Consider the following 13,254-nt stretch of genomic DNA (forward strand, 5'->3'; position numbering starts at 1 on the left):
TCATTAAGGTGACACTGAGACATACGATGTGAAAACCTAAAATAAAAATATGCTGGATACACCCACACAAAAATGAATTCTTCCAGAAGAGGTAGTGGCCTACTCAAGATGGCCTACTTTCGGCCGGGTAGAGGGTAATCGGGATTATTGAAGACCCACAAATGTGTGTCAAACCACTCAATTTGCTAATCGGTGGTGTTTCAGAAGTTCAAATAGTCAGAGTTCATCGTAAACACATATGATGACAGTTCATTTAAAAATAATTTGGAATTCACAGCATTGTAACAACAAATTACATTAGATTTTTATTATCACAATTACCCTCTGTGTCTGCCGGGTTATGCCACACAAAAAAAAGAAAATCCCTCAAAATCCATAGGTTGCTTCAGTGTTTGTTTTACCCTATTACGTTTCGTGAACACTGCCATTTCCTTTGTGCAAACAGCAAAATATCATGTTTTTAGTTTGCTTCTTTTGAGGTGTACAGTCAAAATATGGCAATCCAAAAGAAACTTCTTCATTTTCTGAAGTACAATCACATTCAAAGCAGAACTGAAGCCTGCCCATTAAATAACAGGTAGGCCTTTATGGCACTTACTTTAGAGTTTGATATGACCACACAGAATAAATACATTAGCCTGCACCCCATTACTCCATTATTGTCTCCCACATAGAATCTATTTGGGAAATAATCGAAATATTTGTTTAAAAGCGAAAATATTGTAGCAATCTAAAATTCTCTGAAGAGTATGCCATATAATTGTGTGGCAACTGACACCAAAACTGTTGACATCTGGAACAGCATTTGTTTATCTGAACTACTGGAGATAATCATTTTCCAAATAAGCTTGATATGGATGCTTCTGTCGAAGGCGATGGTGCAGCCGGTGGTCTTAAGTATAAAATGTCTTGATGGTAAAAATCTGCAGCATGGTGAGAAACCAACAGCCTTAACCATACATTCATGGCTCACTGTTCATTACAAAGACCAATATCACAGCAGTCCATCTTGTTCAAAGACAGAAGGTAGCAGAGCAAAGTCAAACGGAGCAAACTTGACTCCTTGTCCACTGTAGAACTTGTTCTGAAACTCAACCCTGAAAAAGAGAATAAGAGGGGTCGTGAGGTGACATTAGCATACAATTGGAAGAGTAGAAGGAACACCACATTCGCATAAAGTAGTGCGATGAGAACTCACCAGTGCAAACGTAAAGCATGGAGAAAGGCAGAGAGTCCCTCCATGATCAACAGGATGGAGACAGTGAGCACAGAGAACACAGTAAACGCTGGCACAAGAAACAGCAGACCGATCCTGGTGGAAACCCTGAAGCCTACGCGTAACACCATCTCCCACAGAACCTCAGACAACTCTGAAAACACACACACACACACACACACACACACACACACACACACACACACACACACACACACACACACACACACACACACACACACACACACACACACACACACACACACAGGAACACAAAAAGAACATAAAAATATGCAAGATTAACACACTGCTCTGCTCCAAGGGTAGCTGTTCTGATACTTGTTCTGAGAATGTCTGGGCTCTCTCAAAGCATTTTATAGAAGCTGAGGCAATGTTGATAGCACTCTGTCAGCATCATTTAATTTAATTAACTGGTGGATGTTGGCACTCGACTCACGGGCATGGGCCAGACTGAGAGCCCACAGGCGCAGGTAGGAAGCCGTGTTGGAGATGCAGCCGAGGCAGTACTCGATGGTGTGGATGGCCTGGTTCAGGAACACGTCCCCAAAGTCAAACTGCTCACAGCAAAAGCAACACAGATGGACATTAAGATAATGTTTTCTTTTATGTCGTTCATCATTCTGCAAATAGATGATTTAGTCTCTGAAACACTATGTACAGTGCATTCATTGGTAGGTCAGCCAAACACTGCAATAGTCTACTTTTTTTTTTAAATTCTTATCAAGTGTAATTCTTATCAAGCTGAAACTGTGTGGACATTGATACCTGGCGCCAAATGGCAGTATAGGAATGCAGGCTTGCCCAGACAGCAAATTAGGAAACACTACCTGCTTGGATCCCCCGTCTCTACCAGACATGTGGTCACCGAGGCCCTCCTCCTCATCATGAAGCATGGATGGAGACAGATCCTCCTCACTCACACGCCGAACTCTCTCATAGCCCTGAATGCCACAAACGCACACATCACACATAAAGATACTCGGGCACAGAAATAGACATGTAACCGAAAGAGATAAACTCATGTCATATATGGTAAAGGTCACTGGCACGGGACTGACACGTACCCTGTGCGCTCCAAGACTCTTGCCTCCGTGATGGAGCCAGTAAAGGTAAAGAGGTTTCCCTAGCAACATCACTGGTACTGCCAACAGAGCCACTATTATCAGAAAGATCTGAAGCCCCATCTACAAGAAACAGTCAGAACGTTAACGATAATTTGCTAAATGGATTTGTCATATCCACTAGGTTTTCCTTGTTTTTATGTGTTTATAAATATATAGTGTTTTCTTCCTGAAACCTTAACTGACCTGGCCAGGATAAAGGGGTTTGGTGCCACTGTCTTGCATCAAGAACATGTTGATGAAGTGGATCAGGATGCTGGGGGCGGAGCGTGAGTTCTCTGCAGAGAAAGCCAGCCACTTATAAAGGATTAGGATGACCAGGTAGCCAAAGAGACAGAGCAGGAAGAGAAGTTCAGGCAGGAAGAGCAGGTAGATCTTATACTTCTGTCGCAAGTGCCTGGAGAAAGACAGAAGTATACAAATAGGTATCAGGCTATCCCACAGTATAAATTCTACTTGTAGACAATTACAACAGTTTCTTTAAATACAAATGTGAAATGCTAACTATTTTATCCATCTTCTATTTAGCTATGCCATGTTGCCTTTTCTACAAAGAATATCAAGAACGTAAATAAAGATGAAGTGCATGTAAATGTATGTAAAGGTTTATTTAAACTTGTATTGTAAGACTCACAGATAGTTAAAGACACTTAACACCACCCCAAAGCTCATGTGAATGACTCCCAAGATAACGGACATTTTCATCTTATAGGAGTTCAGGAAGGACAGACGATTCACAGCTAGATTCCAAATCTATGGACCAAACAAAGTACAAACAAAATTGAAACCATGCCTTATTTTGTTATCATCTAAACATAATCAGATAAAAAAATGTAGGTTGCAAAACTGGACAGGAAAAAATATAAAGGATGTGCATTACACATGTGATTGTATATACCCACCGGATCTATTCCAAATGGATACGGTCCATTGAAAACCCCAGATATATTTGGATCGAGAGTGAGCAAAGTATTTGTTCTCAAAGTTTCATTCCTGACGAGAAAAGGACAAACAGTTTATTGGAAGGTTTGCAATGACCACCTATGCACCTATTCCCTTAAGATGCTCCATGCTATCACACCAATGAATGAACAATTTGCAAATTTCTATTTTCAATATGTATGTTTTTCCCATGTGTTTTGTCTTTGTGTCTGTGTGTCTGTGTGTCTGTGTGTCTGTGTGTCTGTGTGTCTGTGTGTCTGTGTGTCTGTGTGTCTGTGTGTCTGTGTGTCTGTGTGTCTGTGTGTCTGTCTCCATGAATACACCAGCATCTATGCTCACATCCACTGCTGCTCTGTGAACATTGCTTTGACGCTCCAACTTGAGCCGAAGATGTTGAGGGACTTGGAGAAGCAGTCATTGTAGATGAGTCCCGTGTAGATGGAGAAAAGCCCCATCATCAGGATGATGTAGCGCCCGTCAAAAAAAGTATTCCAGATCTGAGCAGAGAAAGCAAAACAAGAGACCATCAGTGGTTAATCCTGCAAAAATAGACAACCTTTTTTTTATCTGAAAGAAACAATCTGCCCATACGCATGCCCAAATCAAGAAGTAACAACTGAAAGAAAACAGTTTGGGAACTCATTTTACAACTAACAGAAAGCAAAATCCTCAAAAAAAGCACGATAAGCTTCTTACCTCGTTCCCTGAGCGCCCCCGTTTGTGGTTCTTTTCGCCCAGCACCATCCACAGGGCGAAGAGAGCCATGATCACCCCATGGCCAAGGTCTCCAAACATGACAGCGAAGAGGAATGGGAAAGTGATGATGGTATAGGGAGCTGAGGGACGAAATACAACGACATTACAAAAGAGTCACATCTGGTTTCTTCCGTCTGAAAACCAGTCTTACAGCATCGCTGCAACACTAGAGTGGGACTTCAGATCCATCTGGAGGTATTTGATCTTTGCTGTGGACAGGGACCCCCAGGGGATGTTATAGTTGTTATATGTTATAACTGGATAGAAACCCTCTTTTTGGAATCATGCTCATATTAGTTACATGCCGTCAGACACAGTGTTGTAAGGAACCAGATATGACACTCCTGTTTTTAAAAAACCTCTGCCACAGTACATTAACAGGGGTCAAAACGGTCCAGAATATGGCTAAACGACATAGGCGGTATTATAGATGGTGTTTATGTTAAAATCAAGAAGATCCCCAGTGAGCCATTTGTATTACACAAGTTCATTTGTCCATTGTACAATAGCCTGTGAGACTGCCTTTGCAACCTTCCTCCCCTATGTACATGCTACTTAAATGGGTCAAGTCTTTCAGTTGACTCACAGAAACAATGGCCAAGAGACGCAGGGGAAACAGGCCGATTGAGGGAGAGAGAGGGAGAAACAGGGTGAGGAAAACTACTGATTATCAGGCGACACAGCTGGGAGTAAGCAGGGGCTGTGGAGGGAAGAGATCTTTTGTGCCACTGTCATCACAAGCTTTGCTGATGCAGTTCAATACATCAGAATTGGGTCACTGTGAAAAGAAAGTGTCCTCAAAAGGAGATGTGACTTCATGGAACTGGACAGATTACAAAGTACTAAGCCACATGTCTCTGTGCTGCAGTGAAGGCATATTTGATTATTCTATTCGATTAAATAATGACAAGGACAGAGGTTTCTTTAAGGAACCAGAGCCTCAATTAAGATTTTAAATTTAGCGGTGTTAAAAGGGGTGCTTAGAAAAAAATCCAATGAGAGATGGTCAACAACATAAAAAGGTTAACGATTTCAGATAACAGCAAAATCCAGTAGGAATTAATTCACTCAATCCTTTGAATGTTTGTTAAACGTTTGAAATTCGTTGTTTGTTAAGCTTAGGAAACTGGCAAGGACAGAAACTAGTGAGTTAATATCAAGACAAACATAAAGTGGACTGTGTCAAAACATACATTTACTGTTTCAATAATAAAAACATCAGTACGATAACCCTAAATGCCACCACATTCCTTTGCTTGCAATTCAGAATCAACTGAATTTAACCCATCCTTCCCTTCTCCCTTCCATCTTGTAGCATCAGTTAACTCACCTGGACTTGCTTCTCTGTAATCTCCAACTCCATAAGCCTCCACGATGCTCTGGAAGCCTGAGGTGAACTTGTTGCTTCTCAGGAGGGTTGGAGGTGTATCATTGCTCGGGATGCGATTAACAAACGACGGAACGGGGGCATCGCCTTTTCTCTGAAAAGTGAAAGCCATAACCATTCAGGGGATGAGCAGTGGAGGTTCCATGTTGATTGAACTAATGAGGTCTCTGTGCAAAAAGCTACACGAAATTTTAAAGCATATTACAAACAAAGAATACAAATTGCCTCTTTTACATGGTGATGGGGGGGGAAAGGGATATAAATGTCTGTATGTGTGTTCCATTTGGCTCGCTTAACAAAATGGCCGCCAATTGCCAATCAAAATTCAGCAGCAAATACATTCCTATGTGAATGGCCGATCTTAATGACATTTTGTAGGGTTATTCATAATGGCATATATAAGTTATTAACCCAATTCCAAACAAATCAGCCATAAGATGTTGTTACACCAACATACATGTTGCTGCATGTTTTTCTCTGACATGATTTGGTCTATCTTCACAATTTATTTTGTCTTTAAATCCTTACGTTACATATACAAAATTCAAATGCTTCACCAGTTCAATGGGTCAAATCATTCCAACTTTCTCTACTTGGAGAAGTTTGCACAATCTGCTTGGACCCCGATGATCACTGCTTGCGGCTGTATTGAAACGTATTATTATGATCGTGTATTGCTCCGTTCTGTTATAAATGTCATTACTTGTAGGCCTATAAGCATAATTTTTCTCTGCATTTAGTATGGCTTTCAAACATACTCTTTCCTTCAATTTATAATCCTACATTAATCTGTGCACATTTTTCAAAACTTTGTAAATAAATGGCAAGTACAGTTATACAATGAAGCTCATATTGCTGCTTTTGTATACACGTAAATTTACTCAAACTTATAAAAGAATATATATGTTATCAATCCCAATCATCCATATTCACTAGACTGGTCTTAAAACTGTAGAACGTAACTCACAGCACATCCACAAACCATAGTTCCTTAAATTTTCACTCAGAATAATATATATATATAAAACAAAACTATTGTTGTCAGAAATGTAATAATTCAAGATAAGAATAATTCAAGAATAGTAAATATCTTATTTCACTTAATTCTTGCTCATTCTCTCACTTTATGCAGCAGTAATATTATACACGACTATGCGGTATGTTTAGTATTTGTATGCATGATTGATTTAAGCAGACTGAATAGCTCAAATGAATGATATTGTAGAAATATAATAATACATAAAAAAAAAAAAATTAATACGACTATGAAAAAGACTCAGCACGGAATTTTAAATACTAAAAGTTCTACATATGAATTGCAATTAAGTATATTACAAATGTTTATTTCAATGGCAAAGTATTTGAATGGAGAGTGAATGGCTGTGGTAGTCCCTCACCGAGCCTTCCTCCAGCGCCCTCCTTAGCTGGGCCAAGTCACTGACTGGGCACCAGACCTCTGCTATTAGACACTTGTTTGTGACATCGAAGCTGCAGAGGTTAAGGATGTGGTAGATGGCCTTCATCTTCTTCACCTGCACCACCCAAGAGTAGGCCGTCTCCGAGGCTTTGAGCAGCACTTGCTTCAGGTAGTCGTCAGTGCGGTGCAGAACCTGGGTGGGGGGATGTCATTTCAAAGCTGTCCAAGTTTCTCATTGTTCACATGGCAAAAGTGTAAAAAATTCATTCGCAATTAAGTCTCTAAAGGGATAACGTATAAAGCTAAATTGTACTATTCACCATAACACATTACAGGAGGTTGATATGTTTGTTAAAAGCAGTATATTACACTAAAAGAATAAAAAACATAAAAACTTGCAGCACAAACACAGGGTCATCTTACATTATGCAAGTCCTGAATGCGTGTCTTCAGGCTGTCCATCACATCTGCCCTGTCCTCATCAGACTCAGGGTGGGGGTAGAGGTGACAGTGGTAACTAGGCAACAAACCAACAGAGGACACCTGACACTACATTCTTTATGTTACGACATTATTATCTACACAAGTGGAAGCTGCTGAGATTTTAAGGTTATTTACAAAATAGATCACTTTTTTCTAAAAATATATATTTTTTTTTAAAACACATTGCTCATGCATCATAGATTTACAGGTGTGAACACCAAACACCATCTATTTTTCAATTTGCTTAAAATTAGTGTCTAAAGCTGGATATGGCAGTTAGAAATCACTCACCAGTCACATATTTTCTGAACTTTTTGGCCAATCTGGTCACCCCAAAAAGAGATCAGGAAGACTACATTTTTACTGATCTCACCCTAAAACCAAACACAGAGAGAGAGAAAGATAGAGAAATAGAAATATATATATATATATATATATATATATATATATATATAGATAGATAGATAGAGAGAGAGAGAGAGAGAGAGAGAGAGAGAGAGAGAGAGAGAGAGAGAGTGAGACACATAATAAAATCATTCAACTCTTTCAAAGTTTAAACGTAACACCATCCGACAATTTCAGCATTTGACACATCCTGCCACAAAGAACATTGGGAGATGATCTTTGTGAATGTTCTTCTTGCTTTGGTTAGTGTTTTCTGAATGTTCTACTTGCTTTGGTTAGTAGTAGTTTCAAATGAGGTCTCACAAATGCCACATTCTCCTTTCTGTCTTGTTTTCAAATGATTTGGCAAGGGGGACCTTGAATGGAAAATAGCTATGGTCCATTTGGTGAAAGAAAAATTACATGGAAACCTCTTTATAAGGTAGAAGACTCAGTTGAAAATACCAGCTCAACAACACTGTTACCAACCGTATCTAGATCAGCAAGGCTCTCATCCACCTCGGCGTAGCTGACAATGGTGTAGCCTTTGCACACCCTCCACAGCATGCGCTCAAAGGCCTCCATTTTCCCCCTATGGATCAGGCCAGACACAAACCTGCAGCACAGGGAACCACAGGGAACCTCTCAGACTGGACTTGGGCATGGGTTAGTGAAAACCTATAACCTCCATCCAGAAAAACAAACATCCTTTACTTTGTAAAGTAACAAGTGTTTAGTTGTTGCCCAAGGGTTCGGCATGAGATGTACATCATGTTTTGTTCAGGTTCTAATTTCCGTCTGTCCCGCTGAACATCGGTAAATATAAACAGTCATGGACGTTTTTCTCTGCTTTTTCGCGCTGTTCCAATGCAAACAAAAGATAAACATGTGAATACCAAAGCATTTGTAATTGCAACCATTTTCTGCGAGAAGTGGTGCATTATCTGCCAGAAGTGCAGGGATGCCAATAATTTTGCCCATGAATGTAAGCTTTATTCACTAATAGCATAGCTAGCTCTTAATGTAACAAAGCCAAATCCTGCACTCAGTTAAATATGCAGTTATGCGGTTGGTAGGATATCAAGATTTTCTGAAAATTGTCTGCGATAGGCATTCATGGTCCTGTGACCCACCCCAATTTGGCTCCTAGTCTCTGCATGCCGGTGCAGCCGGTCACGGTATCGGTCTCGAGGGCCGGAAACTCCTCATATTGAGGCCCCAGGGCTTCGTGCTGCAACACAGAAACATGACAGAAAACCAGAAAAAACATGTTTACTCAGTGTGTTTACTCACACTCTCATTTCCACAGGACAACTTCGTTCCTCACCTCCCTTCCTTTAGAAAAGACAACACTACGTAAACATCACACAAGTATGGGGCAACACAGGAGGAAGTGGAGACAAAGCTCACCCTGGAGCGGCTGTGCACAAAGCTGTGTGTGATCCGCAGCATGTGCGTGTATTCCGTGAGTTCTAGAAGGTTCCGCTGGAGCTTCTCCTTGTTTCGGGTCACCTCACTGAGCTCTACTTCCAGCCTCTGCAGTTGCTCCTGAGGTAAAAATATCAACCAAAGCGTTATCCATACTTAGATTAATATTTACGTGTCTGTGAATTCCATGGAATGTTGAGAGATAAACATCTCTCAACAGCAACCTACCATGATCTCCAGGACATGCTTGGGTGCTGGAGCCACTGGACTGTCATCACACTCAGGAACAGGGATATTTGATTTCCTGATCTCCCTTAAGACATAACCTGTGCAAAATGAACACAGAAATAAAACTCAGTCATGTGAATATCTCTTCAAACAGACCTTCCATTCGACAGCAATCCCAAATAATTTATGTTTATCCATTCAAAGCTACAGGGGGATGTGCCAGGTTAACGTATACACCCCACTTTCCTTAAAGCAAATCACACATCTACCCCGTTCAGCTTCTGACTATATATACTATATATAAACACTACATATAACTCAACCATCTATCTCCTCCTATACGGTTCTGTGGTGTCGCTCTTACTGGCAAACCCCTACGCTGTCCAACTGTAAGCTCTCAGATGCATATGGACAGATAACAGCACAGGCAGCAAGACAGGCAGCAAGTTAGCTGATTTAAGAATCAAAAGGATAAGAACCATAGACATACCTATATGTCTATGGTTACCTATCTGTATATGTCTATGATAAGAAGTCCATGCCAAGACACTGCTGGGTTATTTGGGTTACTGCAGTGATTAGGGGTAAATTAACAAGCCCGGTAACTCAACATGGCCATATGTAACAAACAACAGCAAACCTACCAACACAACACAAAGTCATCTAGGGTAGAAATCACATATTATTTGCAAAAAAAATGAAAATGAGGCTTTATGTTATAGTGCTTAGCATATTTATAACAGATCAAATTCAGAAGAGAGGAAAACACAAATTTAAAATTAGACACTGTAGACACAAAAGACTTAATCTGTTGTTTTGGAGTCACATCCAGATATGGCTGTAGTTGTTTCCGCTCAAACCTGCTGCCATGTCGGACAAAATAGAGTTGAAATTGAGGTCCTCTGTGAAGGCCTTACCCAGAATCCTCTCCATCTCCTCACACCTCTTGATCTCACTGACAAAGCGACGCTGGAAGGAGCTGACACTGGGGTTGAGCTACAACAGAGGACATTTCATCAAAATGGTGATGGATATTTCTAAGACTTGCTGCTTCAAGTTTTCCTTTTAACCCCCCCACCACCACCACACAGAAATACAGATATTCAAGTGCACACACAAACAACAAAGCCTACTCCTCCCCATTCCCTACTGCAGGGGTTCCCAGAGAGTGGGTCTGGCCGCAAAGTTTGAGCAAGGAGGGCGCAGGCTGAGGGCAAAAAAAACTAGAATGCTAAACTGAATTGAAAATGTTAACCGTCCTAGTGTTCAAAGAATGTTCCAGAAAAGCTATGCAACAACTTCTGTGAATCTGGTTCTTTGGGCTATATGAGCACCACAATCTCTATTGTGGGGGGGGTGTGTCATTTTCAAAGTGGGGCCTATCATGTCAAGTCTGAGAACCAATGGCCTGGTGTAATTTAAGCATGACAAAACAGCCATGACTGAAATGTCTTGGGTGAAAAAGACACATTCATGTCTGTAATAGAAGGCCTTTTTCGCCAATACTCACTTTAGCTGCACTTAATGAGGCCACCTCTACTTCGCTTGGACACAAGGCCTAACATGGATATATGCTGGCACACACCACCATGACAAGTGGCTCTGTCATGTTAACAGGAGGGGAAATATTACATGAAATCTTGTTGCAAGCTGCCATTTATGCAAAGCTTGGCTATGAATTATGCAGAGTAACTGATGGTGTAGCTGGCTTGACTTTAAAAATAGCACTCTTCACTTTGTCCCCTTTCTGGAGAATTCCTATAAATGTGAAGTTGCCCTGTGACCCACGATGAACCCTCTATCTGTCCAGTCAATATCTACTGCTGTAGGCAAAATGAACAATAAATAGGCTTTTAACATCTTAACAGCCCGTTTAACAAGTTTGTGCTGCTTTTTTCCACAGGCAATTGATCCAATTGACTGTCATTAACGCCACAATGGACATTTAGCTCAGACACATATACAACCATAGGAAGGGACAGGCAATTTTCCCTTTGCAAGAGGTTTACTGGTCATTGTGTGCCCCCCTTCCCTTTCTCTCTCTCTCTCTCTCTCTCTAATTTTCTCTCTCTCATAAACGCATGCACACAAAGAGAGAGAGAGAGAGAGAGTGACAGAAAGGTTGCATCCATTGCCTTCATGCGCTACTTAAAAGGTATATTGACAACAAGACCAAAATAATATTCCTCCACAGGAATACGGACTCCCTCAGACCAGTAGAGTGGAATGGCCGATATCGCACTGCATACATAAGTGTCCCACAAAAAAAATGAAACTTATGTAAATGCACATTTCAGGACTGGCAAAAATACTCCTGTAGTCCACTGGTGGTGTTAAAATGGGCTATAAAGACAAGAAGTGTTAGCCTACACAATGCTATACTTACATCTCGGAATTCAACCAGACCCATTTCTCCAAGCTCGCAGATGCAGTCGTATGCTGAGCCGGACTGCAGAAACAACTGCGCCAAGCACATCTCTTCACTCCGAAATCCCGACCCCATCTTATCTCCCGTTTATCAGCCACCTTGCTGACCAAGTCCGCCTTCGGCCTTCCGAATTTACAAACCAGGCCACCCTGCAACCATTACATTTGGCGTCAAACTGGCAAGAATCAATGGCATATTTTGTCACGGAGACCAGAATAAGCTTTGCTGTAGACTCAGTTCGCTAAGAACATCTCTTTCTTGTCTGACAATGCTCAGGCTGTGTCGGCTTCATCAGCCGCAGCCTATATTTAGATGCACGTTCGAAATAGCCTACTGTAGTCGTTCTCTTGAAAATATAACCTAAAATGTTTAAAAAGACTTCATTTTAAATGCAGCAGTGAAACATGAAACATGCATTGCTTGCCAGCGGCTTACCTATCTGACACGATAACAAAGTGACACGCCGTTGTAGACTAGGCTACCTTTAATAGATGTCTAGCCATTAATAGAGGTCCAGGCGAATAATTTCCAAAGCTTCGTGAGCAGGCAAGTAACAAACCACGTTTACATTGCACTTAAAGATTGAAGAAATACTGAGTTTTTACGGTTTCGTATTCCGAAAAATCCGAAGTCATCCGTCCTTTAAAACATTCACTCTGCCAGCTAGTGTCACAGGCGCTCATGGGTTGCCAAATGCAGTCCCGTTGTTCCTCCCTTTCATTGAGCCGGACATGGCCTGGGGAATATCTGTGCGAAGAACCATAGTAAACGGTATTGGTATAAATCATTGGACACTGGAATGAGACCATTATAAACGATTTATCACAAAACTCACACAAACCGCCACTGGCATTATCATTTAAAATTATAAATTGTGTCGCCCATAAAATAAATAGAAAATCGCAATTTTATAGGCTGGCTTTAGCCTACTTAGACTTTTAAAGAAATAAAGTTTGTGGGGCTCTCCACCATGAACAGGCAAGTGTGCCTGCTAACTGACAGTCATTTATTCTAGACACATGGTTATTGCTCGTTTAGTAGCCTATTAGCTGGGACCTGAATGCGGGATTGATTTTATTTTAAAAACATTAATACCCGGTCATTTTAAGTACTGAAACCCATATGTAGGTTGATTTATACTTCAAATATGCCCTTGTGCCACATGATTCCAGCAGGGGATTAATCAGTATCTGGCAACCATCGACTCATATTTATTCAATTCCCAGTTTTTGAAAAGGGACAGACCATCTGCCCTTCCTTTGTTTGACGATGTACAGACATCCATAAAAAATACCAGCATATACAATTAAGTTTATGCTCTTAAGAAGTGACTTTGTCATGTTTATATGAGAGGAAAAATGAATGTCTGTACTCTGTTCATCATTAACTCATACAAATGATTGGCATGACACCTTTGGACTTGATCACTATGCAGATATTCTT

At 40.8% G+C, this 13,254-nt stretch overlaps 1 protein-coding gene across 1 annotated transcript; it reads right to left on the reverse strand.

Annotated features, from left to right (window-relative positions):
* Positions 1 to 994: 994 nt before the first annotated feature.
* On the reverse strand, positions 995 to 11,892 carry atp6v0a2a (ATPase H+ transporting V0 subunit a2a; the record flags this gene model as incomplete). Its single annotated transcript, XM_080839118.1, has 20 exons — positions 11,770 to 11,892; positions 10,301 to 10,379; positions 9,384 to 9,481; positions 9,138 to 9,275; positions 8,861 to 8,958; positions 8,217 to 8,343; positions 7,635 to 7,717; positions 7,284 to 7,377; positions 6,841 to 7,053; positions 5,387 to 5,537; positions 3,997 to 4,136; positions 3,640 to 3,797; positions 3,261 to 3,351; positions 2,993 to 3,111; positions 2,545 to 2,755; positions 2,302 to 2,421; positions 2,065 to 2,178; positions 1,674 to 1,791; positions 1,199 to 1,370; positions 995 to 1,097 (listed from the first exon to the last, which is right to left on the reverse strand). Exons 1-20 carry the CDS (start codon positions 11,884 to 11,886, stop codon positions 995 to 997), a joined length of 2,544 nt encoding a protein of 847 aa, XP_080695244.1. The 5' UTR covers positions 11,887 to 11,892.
* Positions 11,893 to 13,254: the final 1,362 nt, after the last annotated feature.

Source organism: Sprattus sprattus (assembly GCF_963457725.1).
Source record: "Sprattus sprattus genome assembly, chromosome: 5".
Taxonomy (NCBI): domain Eukaryota; kingdom Metazoa; phylum Chordata; class Actinopteri; order Clupeiformes; family Clupeidae; genus Sprattus; species Sprattus sprattus.